The 19064-nt window shown below is 43.5% G+C and overlaps 1 protein-coding gene across 12 annotated transcripts in view; it reads right to left on the minus strand.

The window, feature by feature from the left end:
- The window catches only part of DOCK3 (dedicator of cytokinesis 3), a 625234-nt gene that overhangs the window by 304489 nt on the left and 301681 nt on the right, over positions 1-19064 (minus strand). For all 12 annotated transcript variants that reach the window (XM_039547580.1, XM_039547582.1, XM_039547590.1 and 9 more), the window contains exons 8-9: positions 10004-10045; positions 8498-8652 (exon numbers count right to left, since the gene is read on the minus strand). In XM_039547580.1, coding sequence (XP_039403514.1) covers positions 8498-8652; positions 10004-10045 — 197 coding nt within the window. The remainder of the gene's footprint in view (positions 1-8497; positions 8653-10003; positions 10046-19064) is intronic.

Here is a 19064-nt window from a genome sequence, read left to right on the forward strand (position 1 = left end):
ACAGCTCACTTTCTTCAGTGGAGAAGGGGGATGAGGAGTGATATGACTCATATTTTCTAGATTTTTTGTGCTTTTTCTTTTCCATTGTAGTCTTTTTAGATATTTTAAACCTTCTTTATGTGCCTTGGAGCATAGAAACTCTGCTGTGGCTTTGGTGAAACCTTTTTCACCTCGCTTTCCTAAGGGTCAGGAGTGCTACCCAGAGGTCTGTCTCAGAATCCTCCCGCACTGGGTCCCAATTTCCCTGAGGAGGGGGGCTGATTAGTAATCCTTTTTCTTTCCCCTAGCTCTCAGGACCCACTTTAAAATTTGGGAGGTTAGGGGTGAATGATGGCCCCACAAGCCTCCCCTCTTTGTTCTGTAAGGTTCCCCTGGGACTTAGCCCCAACTCCAGTAGTCAGGGTACTCCTTGCTTTTGGAGCCTCTCCTTGGTCTGCACTGGGGTTCCTGGTCCACTTTCCCGCTGCTAGAGTCACGGCTGCCTTGGTGGGTAGAAGACCCCACTGCCTGTCTGACTCTTAGCCCTGGGACCTAGTAGATTCCTTGTCCATGTGGATCCCATTTGTGGCTACTATCAAGCAGTAATCCACACAGGAGAGACTGAGGAGTCTTATGTTACTGCCTAAGCTAATGTGGTGCCAATATTTAAAAAGGGTAAACAGGCCAACACAGATAACTATAGGCCTGTCAGCTTGACATTGATCCTAGGCAAAATGATGGAACAGCTGATGTGGGACTCAATAAAGAATTAACGGAGAGTAATTACTACTCCCCCAATCTTTGTGTCATCAGCAAACTTTATCAGTAGTGATTTTATGTTTTCTCCCAGGTCATTGATAAAATGTTAAATAGAATAGAAACCCCAGCCAATACATGCAGGACTCTGCTCAATATCATCAGTGCCAAAACCAATGTCATTGGTACTGGACTCAATGGACATCCCACAGAGGGTACCAGGAATTGACAGTACTGTACCAATCTGTTCTCATCTCAGTGCTGGGGGGTGGGTAGATGGCCCTGCTCTATCCTGAGCACTTGAAGAGTCTTTGTGAAGCCCCACGCTCTTCTTAGAAGTGGAGAACGAGTCTCTCTGACCCCTGATTAGTTTCTCTTCTCGGTGGACCAGAGGAAGGAGAACAATCCCTTCTCTGTAGAAAAAAAATCTGACATTGGCAGTCTATAAAAGACCTGCACTGGCTCTGACATAGTTTGAGGGGCCGGGCAATCTGTTTAAGATCCCGGAGCTGAAGTGGGCCTCATGTCTTACTCCATGTTGATGCTGCTTCAGGCACAGATCTCTGGCAACGTGTTTTCTTTTTGAATGACTGGCAAATTGTGCAATTTTCTTTAGTGTGCTCCTCACACACGTGAGTCGAATACATGTCTGCAACCACCCAAAGAAGAAATGTGCTCTGAACACTGTGACACTCTGTGCCTCAGGGGAACACCCTGCACCCCCAGGTTCATCCTTATAAAATGATTGTGTGGTATCCAATGCAAAGTTTGTCAGGTCGGGTGTCTTCGGAAGGCTCATGATGCACTGAGCATTTTTGTCATAGTAATGTTATATGTTGTAATTTCATGTATATAGTTATGAGGCTGAAAATGTGTCCTCATGGCTTAAAACAAGCCTGGGCAAAACTCTCCAGGAGCAGAGGGGCAGTTCACACCTCATCAGGGCATGTATGGGACAAACCCAGCCCAGCCTCACAGGAACAAAGGACACTAGCCTAGGCAGCAACAAAGGATCTGTTGGACTCTCAAGTGAGTCACCCCTCTTCCCCTGGTCAGTTTGGGACTACAATGAGGTAATGCTCACCTGACTATGAAGGGAGGAGGGCAAAGCCAAGAGGGAAGAAAGAACATGATAAAAGGGAGAGATGTTTGCCATGCTCTCTCTCTTCCACCTCCATCTACAGACATCACCACCAAGTGACTGAAGTGCTGATCAAAGGGGAGAGCCTGGCTGAATGGCAACCAGACAGCATGTGATGAGAAGCATCTAAATTTGTAAGGGCACTGAAAGTGTTAAGATCAGCTTATAATTTTGCTTTTATTTCATTTGACCAAATCTGACCTGTTGTGCTTTGACTTATAATCACTTAAAATCTATCTTTTGTAGTTAATAAATTTGTTTGTTTGTTCTACCTGAAGCAAAGCATTTGGTTTGAAACATGTCAGAGACTCAAACCTGGTATATTTTCTTGATACGCTTTGCCATTAGTGCTGTAGTGGCGAGTACCTACCACAGAGCTCTTGCTGGGTCTAACAGTCCCTCATTTATGGCTGATTCAGAGGCTTATAAAATATCAAACAGATATCTCATTGACTGCTCCAAGAGATGGAGCTTCAGTCTTGGATCTTTCAATTTTTTAGTATGAATGCAGGAGAGGCAAACCAAGCAACTGTATAGCATTCACCCACGCACAACCTGTCTGTAAGAAGAATTAGTCCATCACAGGATGAACAAGACTTGAAGACTGCAGATTTTCAGTCTGCAATCTTGAGGTCCTTATACGGGGGGATGGGATGGAAGGGGGATCTGTACAAGGGTGGTCTGGTTGAAGAAATCTGATCCAGACAGAGGCTTATTCTGTCCAAGATGTTAAAACTAAAGGACTGAAGGCTGTTATGAAAATTTTCAGAAGTTAAACAAAAATAGCTCATGATAGAGTGCCAGCAGGTGGTACACCACAAGGTTCTTTCTCACTGTTGTAGGCAGTAAGATGGAACTGAGGGAGGGTCACAGCCACTTTGCCCTTTATGTCCTCGCACAGTAACCTGGGCCATCCATGGCCTCAACATACACTGCTAGCCAAAAAAATCTGATCTTCCCTGCATGAAGCATATGCATACCTACAGTGGGATTCACACATATCAAAAGAACACACAGTTACTGGTGTGAGTGATTAGCCAATGTTTGGGGTCCTACCATTTGTTTCCATTAGGATGAGAAGCTGATGATAGAGTCAGGTGTTTCTTTGATGCAGTCCCATTTATTTACAAATCCTGTTTCCCTGAACACAATAGGAATCAAATAACAGGAGACAGGTTTTTTGCTCACAGTTCCAAACCTCTTTCCAGCCAGCACTCTGTCCAAAAAGCTCTCTCAGAACCACATTTCCAGTGCTTTTCTTAATGACTCATTGGCTTTTCTTCTTCTATCTCTGTCTGCTTCTGGCAGCTTCTCATTCCCAGACACAGCTTCACCAAACAAAGCAACCATCATACTCACCAGCTTCAACAAGGTTTGTGACTGCCTATATGCTTAAGACATGCTTGCTGGGAACCATCCAACCTTCAGCCTGGGAATAACTAAGAAAATCACGGTTTTCTTCATTGAGAACTGAATGCACAGAGGTTTGCTTGGTTTCATTCTGATGTACTATTTTCCAATAGAAAATAGGTGTAGTGGCTAAGTGGTTAAAGCACTTGACTAGAATCTTGAAGCTCATGGATTAAAGTATTGCTCAATCTCATACTGAAAGGCACCTCCAGTTCATTCAGCTGCAAAATGTGTACCTGATCCATCCAGTTAGGGCTGTCAGACATGATGTTGGCTGCATCACCCCCTTGTATACTGTTGGCTATGACATTGACATTCCTGAAACACATCAGCCTATTGAGCCATTGACTCAGGGGAATATTTGACTATTTTCCAAAGCATACTGAGAGGGGGGAAAACCTTTATTGCTCAAAAGCTAAAAAGATGTTTTTATATCTACTTTAAAAGAAACATTTATCTTTGTTTTCTTTTCTGGTTTAGGAAAGATAATTTCCTGTCTTCAAGAGTTAAGTGCAGCTCAGCCTCTCATCCCAGTCTTCCTGCACCTCTTCCTTTGGGAAGTTAGGGCAATATTAAAACTGATGTTGTTGTCACTACAGATGCTCACTGGTGCATGATACAACCCCAAGAGCACAATAACAACTATTTGCATTTCTGAGGCACTTTTGTATGCATTCAAGTATCTCAGAAGCCCTTGTACTTTCCTCTTCATGGTCAGCATTATTTTCAGCTTCTTTTGGTTGCCAGTTATACAAAAAGCCTCTTCAGGTATTTCCCATCTTCCTTTGTGCACCATTCCCCCAGATGTTGCCATTCAGGCCCTGATTCAGCAAAGCATTTAAGCACATCATTAACAAAGAGTGTGGGTAACTTCATCCCTATTCAGCAAAGCACTTAAGGATGAAGTCACATTTAATGCAAAAGGATTTAAGCATATACTTAACTGTTTTCCTGAACTGGGTCATAGAATGATAAGATCATAGGACTGTAAGGGACCTCGAGAGGTCCAACCTAAATTTAAGCCCACTGCTTCTTGTCCTGTCCTCAGTGGATAAGGAGAACATTTTATCACCCTCTGCTTTATAACAACCATTTATGTACTTGAAGATTGTTATCATGTCCCCTTTTACTCTTCTCTTCTCCAGATTAAACAAACACAATTTTTTCAATTTTTCTTCATAGGTCATGTTATCTAGACCTTTAATCATTTTTGTTTCTCTCCTCTGGACTTTCTCCAATGTCTCCACATATTTCCTGAAATGTGGTGCCCAGAACTGGACACAATACTGCAGTTGAGGCCTTATCAGCATAGAGTAGAGCAGAAGAATTACTTCTTGTGTCCTGCTTACCACACTCCTGCTAATACATCCAATGAATGATGTTTGCTTTTTTTGCAACAGTCTTACACTGTTGCCTCATATTTATCTTGTAAGCAACGATGACCCCCAGATCCCTTTCCACAGCACTCCTTCCTAGGCAGTCCATTCCCATTTTGTATGTGTGCAACTGATTGTTCCTTCCTAAGGGAGTACTTTGCATTCCTCTTTACTGAATTTCATCCTATTTACTTCAGACCATTTCTCCATTTTTTCCAGATCATTTTGAATTTTAATCCTATCATCCAAAACACCTGCAACCCCTCTCAATTTGGTATCGTCTGCAAACTTTTTTTTTGCAACAGTCTTACACTGTTGTCTCATATTATCTTGTAAGCTAAACTTACTAAACCACTACCACTACTTTATTAGTGTACTCTCTATGCCATTAGCTAAATCACTGATTAAGATATTGAAGAGAAACAGAACCAGGAGCAATCCCTGTGGGACCCCACCTGATATGTCCTTCCAGCTTGACCGTGAACCACTGATGATTACTCTCTGGAAACAGTTTTCCTATCAGTTATGCAACCACCTTATAGTAGCTCCATCTACATTGCATTTCCCTAGTTGTTTATGAGAAGGTCATGAGAGACAGTATCAAAAGGTTTACTAAAGTCAAGATATACAACATCTACTGCTTTCCTACATCCACAAGGCTTGTTACCCTGTCAAAGAAAGCTATTAGCTTGGTTTGATACGATCTCTTCTTGACAAATCCATGCTCATTGTTACTTACTTTATCATTCTCTAGGCAATTGTAAATTGATTGCTTACTTATCTGTGCCATTATCTTTCCAGGTACTGAAGTTAAGGTGACTGGTCTGTCATTTCCCAGGTTGTCCTTATTTCCCTTTGTATACATTGGCACTATATTTTCCATGATTTTTTAAAGATAATCGCTAATACACCACTACCTCGATATAACGCCACCTGATATAACACAAATTTGGATATAACGCGGTAAAGGAGTCCTATGGGCGGGGGGGGGGAGGGGCTGCGCACTCCGGTGGATCAAAGCAAGTTCGATATAACACGGTTTCACCTATAACGCAGTCAGATTTTTTGGCTCCCAAGGACAGTGTTATATCGAGGTAGAGGTGTAACTCAAATATCTCCTCAGTCAGCTCCTTGAGTATTCTAGGATGTACTTCATCAGACCCTGGCTACTTGAAGACATCTAACTTGTCTAAGTAATTTTAACTTGTTCTTTGCCTATTTTAGCCTCTGATCCTACCCCATTTTCACTGGCATTCACTATGTTAGAAGTCCATTCGCAAATAAACTTTTTGGAGAAAACTGAAACACGAAAAAGTTATTGTTATTGTCTCCCCCCGCCATTGAGTAACAGGCTTATCTTGTCCTTGGTATTCTGCTTGCTTTTAATGTATTTGTAGAATGTCTTCTTGTTACCCTTTATGTTTCTAGCTAGTTTAATCTCATTTCATGCCTGGGCCTTGCTAATTTTATCCCTACATGCTTGTGCTGTTTATATTGATCCTTTGTAATTTGACCTAGTTTCCACTTCTTGTAGGATTCCTTTTTGAGTTTCAGATAATTTAAGATCTCATGGTTAAGCGAGTGTGGTCTCTTATGTGACAACTTCTCTCCGTCTGAAGCTATTAGAGGCCTTGCACAGGCTTATTTTCTAGCTGCACATCTGTCTTGCCCATTTCCGACTGCTGCTCTTGAACTCAGCAGTTTCTGACACTTCAGTTAATTGTTATAGAAACTGAATAGTTTTGTTTATTTGAAGTATCTAGATGTGCCATTCTCACACTAAACTTTTGGTGACAGCTATTTTTTGTTCTATTCTCTTGAGGAGGACCATGCCTTTGAGTGTTCTGACCAGCCAAAATAAATGTTTTAATAACTCCTATGGATAGAGGGAATCAAACAGCTGACTCAATATCAGGTCAGACTCCCTCCCTACATTCCTTAAAAGTGTTCTTGAAGATGCCCAGCTAATTGGTGGCAGACACATTTGTTTAACTGTAAGAGTTAACTGATTTATTTAGGGTATTCCAATATTTCTACTTTTTTTAGTACTCTGGAGAGCCCCAAATATTAGTTGTTCTACCCCACAACTTCTTTGGAAGAATAATTTTTTCAAAATGAAACAAAAGGCAGAAAGAGCTCTGAAATCTGTTTTTTCCCCAGCTTGGGACACATTTAAATCTGTCAAAATGTACAAGACAGTTGTGATAACAGTGGCACAAAATTATTTTAGGGAAATGTTAAATATCTCTGTCCAAGGACCCAGACAGAATTTAATCAAAGCTCAAAAGAATGATTTATAAGTGCTGCTTTTTTCAAATGAATTGTAGATGATAGCTTCCTTTTATCCTATAACTAGAATTTAAAAAAGCTTTAGTCTGGAAATCTTCAGTTTTCTCTCTAACCTGTTTTCATCACTTGTTTTTGTTGTGCAGGAGTAAGATGACATCAATAAGAGTTAAGTGTCAAGGATTCCCAGTGGTACTAGACCTTTGCCTGCAACATTTTCTTCAGCATAAGGTGTCTCAATGACTTCTCTTGATAAAGACATATACTAACTGCACTACTCAGATACAAGGCACTTGATGTGGTCATTTTCTGTTAATTTTCATCCTGGTATTTCCAAAGACCACTTATGAGAAGGAAAAAAATAGGAACTATTTCATATCATTTTGAAACCTTTAGTTTTGAGGGTCGTGCTTCCCTGGTCTCCTCTGAAGCCAGGGCCAGGACTGGGCTGCGGCTGGGCAGGGGGAACATGGATGGGGCAAGGGGGCTGAGGCTGGGGCCACAGCTGAGGGTGGGTCTAGGGCCAGAGCCTCGCCAGGGGCCAAGGCTGGGGTGCGAGCAGAGCCACAGGTGGGCCTGTGGCTGGGTGTAGCTCCGCTCCCATCCCTGGGCCAGGAATGGCGACGTGGCCAGGCCCGCAGCTGGGTTTGTCTCTGCTTCCTCCTCAGCCAGGGGTTGAGGGTGGGGCCGGAGTGGCAGCTGAGCCCCCATCCAGGTGCGGAGCCGCACCAAGGCTGGGGATGGGGTCAGACACACGGCTGGGAATGGGGGATGTGGCTGGGGGTGGGGTCAGAGCAAAACTTGGGGCAGGGCTGGGTGGCGCTCCTGGCCCACCCTCCATGGGGGCTGGCCCCGCCCACCACAACCCCCAAATGCTCCTCTGCACCCCTCTAGGGGGCGTGCCCCACAATTTGGGGACCTCTGCTCTAGTGGCTGCCTGTAATATACTGTACAGTCAAACTGGCCAGAAGAATGGATACTTGCAGCCAAATTTATGTATTTATATCTAACTCAGAGTGAGGAACACAAATTATTATGGTAATTCTAGCATCTCTCCAATCCACTATGATCCTTCTTAGATCACAAGGGAAAGAGAGTTTGATGATCTCAGCCAAGCACCTAAACAAACAGCTGGGCTCCTTTCAAAACTCTCATATAACATGGCACAAATCAGCATTATCACTTTTTACAGAGTAACAACTTTAACTCTGCATAAGACCTGGACTACATTAGAAAACTTTTTTAAGACTAAGCTTTAGGACTGATCTGGAAGTTTGTACAATGACTGCCCATGCTATGTCTACTGTTAGTCAATGCTCTGAGTCACTCACTTTCCTGAGAACTACACTTCTCACACAAAAAACACCATACTTTGATATTTTGATGTATGCATCACAAAACTGCCAGTTGCTGAATTCATCTATCAAAATGCCTCATGACAAGTGTGAGAGGAGATAGTTCAGACATTTTTCCTCCAAGCTTTGTATTCTTTGAATTCACATTCTTCCACATGTGATGAAAAGCAAACAAGAGGTTGATATTGTCCTACCTGATCTGCTTGCTCTCTCGAACATCATACAAAGAAAAGAAGACATCTGTGTCCTCCCCAATAGTATTATAGGTGAAGCTCTTTAGACTGACGAAGAAGTGGTGGGGCACTGGCATACGGCAAGCTTCCCCATGACGCTGACGAATTGTATCCACCTGATATTTAAAAATCAAAAACAAGTATTATTTTCTTCACAAATAAGGGGCACAACTCACATGGCAGAGTCATAACTCAGTTCTTCCTTCTCCCTGGAATAGAAGTTTAGCCTCATGAATGAGGTGCTACATCAGAGACATATGGCAGATGTGTTTTCAGTTTTTCTAGTTTTAACTTATATATTTGTTTTTCATTGCAGTGGTTTTGGAAACAGAGATAAGATGATGTGTGGTGTTACCAATCTGAAATCAATTTATCTAACCATCAAACAGACTACATCAATTCTGTTTCTCAGCCAGCGCTCCTGATTCTAGAAAATATAATTCTTCTTGTTGAGTCACACTGTTAGCAGATATTAGAATTCTGAAAAAAAAATGCTTCAGAAACTGCTTCTTGCTGACTTTTTATAATAGTTGTAGCTCATTAACCACCCTGGAGATGAGAGATGTGGAACTGGCTATGTGAGATTAGGGGGAAGGAGGGATTTGGAGTCTAAAATAGTGAGGTCTCTGTTAGGAAAGTCTAGGAACAATTTAAGGAGAAAGCTTAGGCTAGAGGGGGTGCGTATCTTTTATTACTGATATTTGAGTAACCAAAAGAGCCAAATCCCAAGAAGGGTGTACATTTGGGCCTAATACCAGTTACATCATTTATACCAGTGGAAAGCATGTGTGAAATACTACCATTCTAATTTGACAGTGTTTTATTTCTATTTTGCACTGGTGTAAATAAAAACACTATGTGCAGGTCAACAATCAATTTGAGCCAATTCTGTTCAGAATGAGCTGGGAATGTATTTCCGTACAGGGACAATGTTAAGATTTTAGTTTTCAAATTTGCCCTATCTTTGAAAGTACAATCTAACTGTAAAAATTCTCTAAATTTTACAATAAATCAAGGTATAACAGGGTACATTCACAACGTACAATACCTGTTAGAAACCCCAGTCATTTAAAGCTGGAAATTTTGGGAAGTACCATTCAGATTCCAGAGATTCTGTGACCAAGCAGGAACTAGGTGACAGTAAGGCTAATTAAAAGGCAGCTTTTCAGGGGTAAGGGTGTGGGGATGGAGAGGAGAGAGATCTAGATAGGTAGCTGTTACTTGTGGGTGACTCCATGGCAGAAGCCCTGGTAAGAGCAGCAGCTTGAGTTGAGGAAAAGGAGGCTCAGACATAGGCTGGAGAGGGACCCAGGGGAAGGATGAATGATGCTTTGAGATCTTTGAATGAAAGGCTCTATATACGTATCAGTCAGTCAGCAATTTGCATTATTTCTTTACATTCAGATACATTATCACAGACTTCAAAGAAAAAAAAGACACAATGCTAGGGTTTTGTAGCCATCTTACCTGTGTTGTGCTTTGCTGGACACTGTGCCTACTTGATAAATGCTGTGGAGGAAAAAAGAATAAAAATATAAATTGTTTATTATATGAGAAACATTTGTATTCACTTTATACAGCATTGGACCACTATTTTTAAAAATTAATTTTCAACCCTAAAATCCTCCTGCCTGTACTCTCTTCTCTCTATGTATTCCTCTAATTGTTACTGTGTCCTTTATCATAAACATACTAGACATTTCTGAGATCAGAGCAAACTGATTTTTCAGTTTATTTTCATAATTCAGAATGATTTTCTTTCATTTGTGTTATTCATTAAGACATACACCAATACCACTAGCTTTTTCTGACAACCCTTTTATACTTAACCGAGATAATTTAGGGGTGGTGTTGCCTTAACTTTGAATGTAAAAGGCTCTTACAGACCTGATAGCATTTAAAATTGTCTTTGTATTTCATTTGATACTTTCCATGTTCAAATTTTGCACAGATCTGGATTGTGTGATACAAAATGAAATGCCAGTAAACATTGAAGACATTTTCACTAATCTCAAATAGTCAACACCTGTACAAAAACATTTGTAGTAAGAGCAACATCTCTGAAATTGTAACTCAGAAGATGATCCTGTTTTTTCATGCTAAAGGGTAACATTATAATCAGAAAATGGACTGCAAGTCTCTAACTGTGCCTGTTTAATCTCCAGAGGAGAGATTTAAATATTAATCTAAATCTAAATTGTTTGAGAGTTTTGTTTTTTTAATGTCTTGTTAATGATTTTGCCATGCCTCGTTATGTACATTCATTTAAACTTTAGTATTTAAAAAATGAAATATCTTGTCAACATGATCAACAGAATAGCTTATGTCCTTCCCCTCTCTTCATACCCTACCCCTTTCAGACATGTCTAAGACCTTGTTGTTCTGACAAACCCGAACACACTACCTAGCAAAACCTGCATGATTTGTTGTCAAAATGGCAGCAGTTGCAGGAACAGAAATTCAACAAACCAAGAGCTTCAGCAACAGCATCTCCAAACCACAGCATTCTTATGAGTCTTGCAGTCAGAAAAAATGAATAAAAACAGAGGAAAAAGGCCATTTTATTTATGGGATTGAAAGGTAGTCTATACAAAAGAATAAGCTTTACAAGGGACTGAAATTAAATAATACAATTGGAGGTCAATTAATTTGCATTTTACCAGTAGTGGGCCACTGTATTGATGATCTGATAGGACACAGCAATGACCTACAAAAAAAGTGGAAATGAGTAAGCCACTGCTGCATGCCTCAGATGCAATAAGAGGCACAAGAGGTTAAATCCATAAAGGGATTTAGGCACCTAAGTGTCTGCTGGTAAAGTCCCCTTAAGCCTGCCACTGGGCACGTGCACAGCAATCTCAGTCCTGTGCCCAGCTGGGATCCTCAAACTAGGCATTCTCTCTCCTATCTTGCTTGCAGGGCCTGATCTGGCAGGCATTCTCAGAGGTCACCTAACAGATCAGACCCCACACAAAACTTATCTAGAGGAGGAAGTGGTGATGGTGATGTTGCTTCCACCTTATAACGTTTGGCCCAATGGTTAGAGCACTCCCCATGGACTTGGGAGACTTGGGCTCAAACTGCCCCCCCCCACCCCCGCCTGGATAGTCTAGGCTGAGTCTCTCTCCAACTCTCCTGTAGAAGCCACTCTACTTTGTATAAATAATTAAATATTTATTGGGTCAGAGAAAGCAGGAATGACTCTCTAACCCAGTGGCTAGGGCATTCACCCAGTACGTGAGAGACCTAAGTTTGAGTCCCTCTTCCAATCCTGTCCCACCTTCTTTTTGCAAGAAAGGACTTAGGTGCCTAGCTCCAGGAGAAGGTTCATGGCTGTGAATCTCAAACGAAAATAGGCATTTCCCTCAGACCTGGACTTAGGCACCTAACTTCTTTTGAGGGGCAGGGTTTAGATCATACCAGGGCTTAAGTCTTCAGCATTTCATATTAGTTAGTTTAGACAGTTCCCCACTCAACTTGCTGGCATTTGTGGATCCCATTCTTAGGTACTTAACTCTCCGCAGGAGTTATACAGGGTACCTGGTTCAGTGCTATAAATTCCATTAGATGACAGGGTGTCTAAAATTTAGGCACTGCAATGCTTAGACTAAGTCCTATTTTAGGATCTAGTCCAAGGCCTTTTGTCTTCTTTAACCACAAGAGAATTGCAGCAATAAAACACTAATGCACACCCACTCCTATTTCTGACTCATCATAGCTTACTACTACATTATAATGACTAATAGGGCTATTAGAGTATGGCTTATTAATCTTATACTTCATTATTTTTGAACACCCTTCCTAAAGTTTTGTGGGGGGTTTTATGCAATGTATCCTTCAACCGTGAAAAATGATTGTTTCAATCCTCATGTTGAATATATTTATTGTTTGTTTATTTTTCTAACCCACTATCTCTTTTAAAAAGTTGTTCCCTGAACTGTTTGCATCCTCTTCCCCTCTTCCCACTCCATCTCTATCCCCAGAAGTAGGGAACAGGTGTTCTCAGTGAGTTTCAATGATGAGGTCTCAATGTGCCTATACACAGTGTACGCTATGGAATCATCAAAAAAAGCCCAAACAGCACATTACATTTGCATTTGAACTAACATTATTCCTACAGATAAACTAAAAAATTTTTTGTACTCAGCTGTGAAAACAGTCTCTCCCCTCCATTACCATCAGATCACCATAATACACAGATGACATGCAAAAAATGACATGAAATGGAAGATGGCTAGAATTTGCACAGGATATCCATATCTGAGTCTCACTTCTATAAAACATTTTTAATCTTATCTTGTGACTGTGATGGAGGCAAAGATGAGTTTTTTCCCCTCCCTCAAGGCATCTACAAAGCCCCAATCAGTAGTGTTCTAGGGTGATGGGCATCCACACTGTGTCTACTTGCATGCAAAGGCAAAATGCTTCACATTGTGGGGAATTTTTAGTGTATACATGCCATTTTCATTTTTATTATATATTTACAAATATTTTTTAGAAAGCTTAGAGAGGTTTCCAGTTCTGTATAATAGCTGTATAAAAGCTGCCATGCTCAACTCTCTTTGAACTCCCTATGTATCTTGTTGTTTTGACATCAAATGCTATGTTCATTGAAAGTCTATTTCTAGTTTCTCTCCACTTCAAAACTTCCTTCAAAACTAGTGTATTTGTAAGAAATCCTGATATATTACTTATCTTAACTTAAAAATAAAATAGTTCAATTTAAAGACAAACAGCTGAGGCCTGGAAGAAACATGATCAGTAGCTCTGTCTTCTGCCCATCTACAGTACTCACCTTGTAGGCATTTCAGAATGATGCATAAATAAACATTCAATTAATCAAAACGAAGGCTAAACAAATGTTTAGAGGCTAGATTTAAACCCTTCTAAAGATCTGCAGCTATCTCCAGTGTCCCACTGTTACTGCTGTGCTGCTGGGCCTATACCACTGACCAATGTAGATTAAATCCAGCAGCAATTCCAATGGCAAGCTGATTTACAGGAAGCTCCATGAACAGTTTCACAACTCAGAATACATTTCCCCACAATGTTATATAGGTTAAAAACGATGTACATACCAACAAATACTATTCAGCTTATACCATTTTAAAAAAAAACATGCACATTTTCATATGGAAAGGGTAATTTGTTTTTCTTAGAAAACAACATCAAGTTTAGGTAAATTTTGTTCATGTTAAGCCACATTGTTCAGCTTCATAATCAGTAACCTGATTCACAAGGCCTATGACAAAATGATTCTGACAATAGAGGAGATGAAAAAGAAAAGTTATTTACCTGTACAATAACTGGAGTTTATCTTAGATGTGTGGTTCCCTATCTGTAGTCTATTAGAAGAGTGCATGTACTCTGTGCCCAAGACTGGAAGATCTCTTCTAGCAGACTCCATTGGTCCACAGCTGCACTCTTCTCCTCCTTGAGCGCTGAACTGAGGGCATAAGTGGCAGTGTGGACTGACTGCCTCTCTCGTTCTCTTTCTACTGTGAATAGCCATAGGCCAAGGCTCTGCAGTAGAAGGGAAGGAAGGTGGATAGTGGAATACAGATAGGGACCACGTATCTCAAAGAACTCCAGTTATTATACAAGGTAAGTAACCTTTCTTCTTCGAGTGATGGTCCTTATGTGTATCCACTCAAGGTGATTCACAAACTGTATTCATTGAGGAGGGTAGATTGGTCTGCATCTGCTCTACCACCAGTTGGAGGACTGCTCTGCTGAAGGGTGCATCTACTGTAGAAGATCATACAAGAGCATAATGGTTCACAACGGTGTGAACAGAGCTGCTCTACAGATCTCCAGAAGAGGGCTATCATAGAATCATAGAATTCAAGATCAGAAGGGACCATTATGATCATCTAGTCTGACCTCCTGCAAGATGCAGGCCACATAAGCCGATCCACCCACTCCTGAACTAATTCTCTCCCTTGACTCTGCTGTTGAATGCTCCAAATCATGATTTAAAGACTTCAAGTAGCAGATAATCCACCAGCAAGCGACCCCTGCCCCATGCTTCGGAGGACGGCGAAAAACCTCCAGGGCCACTGCCAATCTACCCTGGAGGAAAATTCCTTCCCGACCCCAAATATAGCGATCAGCTGAACCCCGAGCATGTGGGCAAGACTCTCCAGTGTGGCACGTTATTGACCTATTGACTAAACCCGTTATCCTATCATACCATCCCCTCCATAAACTTATCCAGCTTAATCTTAAAGTCATGGAGGTCCTTCGCCCCCACTGTTTCCCTCGGTAGGCTGTTCCAGAATTGCACTCCTCTGATGGTTAGAAACCTTCGTCTAATTTCAAGCCTAAATTTCCTGACTGACAATTTATATCCGTTTGGCTATCTTGAAGTGAAGCAACAGTTGCAGCCTGGGCTCTGGTCAAGTGGGCCTTTGTGTGGGAGATCGGCTGCCATTAACTCATAACAAAGGATGGTGCAACCCAAAATACATTTGGAAAGTCTCTGTGAAGAGATTGCTTGCCCTCTCATATGTACCATAAAATAGGCAACAGTTCAGGAGATTTCCTGAAGGGTTTTGTCTTCTGTAGATAGAATGACAAGGGTCATCATGCATCCAGAGAGTGTAGTTTCTTGTCCTCTCTGGTGGCATGTAGTTTTGGATAGAAGACAGGTAAATGGATGACCTGCTTTAGATAAAATTACTATGTGGATGAATTTGGGGGGGTAACCTCAGGGAAATTTTGTCCTTATGGAAGACAGTATAACCTGGTACAGCCACAAAAGCTCCCAGTTCACCTACTCTTCTGGCTCAGGTGATTGCAATCAGCAAAGCAACCTTCACAGATAGATGAAAGAAGAAACATGAGGCTGAGTTGAAATGGAGCTTTCATTAACGCTTTACAGGTCTTGGTGGACATACCATATCAGGGTAGGGTTCAGTATCAGGGGAAAGATTCTGTCCCTTCAGAAGCAGTATTGTAGTAGGATGGGGAAAGACTGAATGGCTGTCCACCAGAGGGTGAAAGGCACTAATGGTTTCCAAAAATACTCACAAGGAGCTGAGAGATAGTCCTGACATTTTTAGAAAGAAGAGGTAATCCAGAATAGTAGGGATATCAGCATCTTCTGGGGGGTGATATTGGACAACAATGGCACCACCCAGAAAATCTTTTCCGTTTTGCTATGTAATATTTCCTTGTGGAATCTTTTCTACTACTGCTAAGGATGGATTGTACTGCCTCTAACCATGACTTTTCTAGGTCTGTCATCCATCCAAATATCATGCTGCTATATGGAAGGATGCCAAGGTCTGGTCTACACATCCACATCCCTGAGTACCATAGCCATGCTGACATAATCCCTAGGCACAGCTAGGTCAATGGAAAAATGCTTCCATCAAACTAGCTAATGTCACTCTGCTGCTGTAGACTGCGTCTACGTAATGGAGTTATGCAGCATAGCTACATTGCCGTAACTATGCCACTATAGTCCCTGTAGATTAGACATGGCCTGAGTTGGAGTGTTTCATCTTGCCTTTGTCCTAAGCCAGTAGGTCGGAGAGGAGCTGAATATGGATGCACAAGCACAAGGACTCAGGAACCAGAACTGCCTGGCCCACCGCTAGTTGCAATCTTTTTTGATCTTCCTCACAGCTTGAGTAAAGGTGGGATGGGTGAAAAAGGATACATCAGTTGTCCTGACTACTGAAATAGAAATGTGTCCCATCTGGAGTCATGGCCTGGAGCTACTCTGGAGCAGTAGGCTGGATATTTCTTGTTCTCTTAAGATGCAAAGAGATCCCCAAATGGGAATCTCCACTGATTAAGCTGCTCTCTGTATCACCAAGTTATGTTTGGAGAAGTATCTGCTGAAAGGTGCATGGCTAAAAAACGGTTACCCACCTTTTTGTAACTGTTGTTCTTCGAGATGTGTTGTTCATGTCCATTCCAAGCAGGTGTGTGCATGCCGCGTGCACGCCAGCCGGAAGATTTTCCCCTAGCAGCGTCCGTAGGGTCAGCCTTGGCGCCCCGTGGCGTGGCGCCTCCATGGCACCCTATATAGGGGCCCGCTGACCCTCCACCCCCTCAGTTCCTTTTTGCCGGCACTCCGACAGAGGGGCAGGAGGGTGGGTATTGGAACGGACATGAACAACACATCTTGAAGAACAACAGTTACAAAAAGGTGGGTGACCGTTTTTTCTTCTTCGAGTTCATGTCCATTTCAAACAGGTGACTCACAAGCCTGAACCTAGGTGGTGGGATCACTGCAGATTGAAGCACCGCGCGGCCGAAGGCTGCATCATCTCTGGCCTGGTGCGTGATGGCATAGTGCGACGTAAATGTGTGGATTGAAGACCACATGGCAGCTCTGCATATTTCCTGTGTCGGGATCTGAGCCAGGAACGCCGTGGAGGAGGCCTATGCCCTTGCTGAGTGGGCCGTGATCGGCAGGGCAGGCACCTTAGCCTGATTGTAGCATTTGCGGATTCAGGCCGTGATCCAGGAGGAGATACACTGTGATGAGACTGGGAGTCCCCTCATCCTGTCGGCCACAGCAACAAAGAGCTGGGTTGATTTCCTGAACGGTTTGGTCCTTTCAATATAGAAAGCTAGGGCCCTGCAGACGTCCAGGGAATGCAGTCTACGCTCCGTGCTGGAGGAGTGTGGCTTTGGATAGAACACAGGGAGAAAAATGTCTTGACCCATGTGGAACTGGGAGACTACCTTCGGAAGGAACGCCGGATGTGGCCTAAGTTGGACCTTATCTTTATGAAAGACAGTGTATGGGGGCTCGGATGTCAGCGCCCTGAGCTCCGAGACCCTCCTGGCCGAGGTGATAGCCACGAGGAATGCAACCTTATATGAACGATATAGCAGAGAGCATGAAGCCAGAGACTCGAAGGGGGGCCTTGTGAGGGCAGAAAGAACCAAATTGAGGTCCCAGGCCGGGGCTGGTTGTCGAATATGTGGAAACAGTCTGTCCAGGCCCTTGAGGAAGCAACCAACCAGTGGGTTCGTGAAAACCGAAGCACTTTGCTCTCCTGGGTGGAACGCTGAGATGGCCGCCAAGTGGACCCGAACGGAAGAGATGGAAAGTCCTAGCTGTCTCAGATGAAGCAAATAATCCAGGATAAGAAGGATCGGGGCGAGCAAAGGAGCCTGTCCCCGCTGTTCGGCCCAGATGGAGAAGCGTTTCCACTTAGCCATGTAAGTGGCCCTGGTAGACGGTTTTTCTGCTACCAAGCAGGACTTGCCTGACCTGTTGAGAGCATTGCATCTCCACAGGGTTCAGCCATGGACCATCCAGGCTGTGAGGGGGAGTGACTCCAGATTCGGGTGTCGGAGGTGGCCCCGATCCTGTGTGATCAAGTCTGGGAGCAGGGGCAGAGTGAGGGGCGCCCGAGTAGACATATGCAGGAGTGACGTGTACCAGTGTTGGTGCGGCCACGCCAGTGCTATCAGGATGACACGAGCGCGATCCCTGCGGATCTTGAGGAGTACCCTGTGGACCATCGGAATCGGGGGAAAGGCGTAAAGCAGACCCTCTTCCCAGGAGAGGAGGAAGGCATCTGTCAAAGACTCCGGACTGCAGCCCATGAGGGAGCAGAAACGTTGACACTTCTTGTTTTCTCTCGAGGCAAACAGGTCTACCTGGGGATAGCCCCAGAGACAGAAAATTGAGCATACTACATCTCGGTGAAGGGACCACTCGTGACCCTGGAATGAGCGGCTGAGAGCATCCGCCAGTCCATTCTGCTCCCCCGGAAGGTAGGATTCTGTCAGGCGAATTGCATTCCAAACACAAAAGTCCCATAACGCGAGGGCTTCCCGGCACAGAGGAGAGGAGCATGCACCCCCCTGTTTTTTGATATAGAACATCGCCGATTTATTGTCAGTGAGGACTGAAACGCACCTGCATGCCAGGTGAGATTTGAAGGTTAGGCATGCTAGACGCACTGCTCGCAACTCCCTGACGTTGATGTGCAAGGAGAGGTCCTCTGGTGACCACAGGCCTTGGGTCCTGAGGTTCCCCAGATGCGCCCCCCCCACCCCAGATCCGATGCATCTGTTATCAAGGATAGGGAGGGCTGGGGCCTGGTGAAAGGTACCCCCATGCACACCTTCCGCGGGTCAAGCCACCACTGGAGGGAATTGAGCACCGTTCGGGGGAGCGTCACCACAGAGACTAGGGCGTCCCTGGCTGGCCGGTACACAGTCGCCAACCAGGACTGGAGAGGGCGCAGCCTGAGCCTGGAGTGGCTCACCACATAGGTGCACACCGCCACGTGACCCTGTAACTTGAGGCAGTTTCTTGCTGTGGTGGTCGGGACGCGTTGGAGACCAAGAATGACCTTGGACATGGACCGGAACCTGGACTCCGGTAGGTATGCCCTGGCGTGTGTTGAGTCCAGAACTGCCCCTATAAATTTATCATTTGAGTGGGAGACAGGGTGGACTTGAGCCTCTACCTGTGCCTTGGCCTCGGCCCTTGATAAGCCAATCGTCCAGGTAGGGGAACACCTGAATCCCCTGCTTGCTCAGGAAGGCT

Source organism: Mauremys reevesii, linkage group 7, assembly GCF_016161935.1.
Source record: "Mauremys reevesii isolate NIE-2019 linkage group 7, ASM1616193v1, whole genome shotgun sequence".
Taxonomy (NCBI): domain Eukaryota; kingdom Metazoa; phylum Chordata; order Testudines; family Geoemydidae; genus Mauremys; species Mauremys reevesii.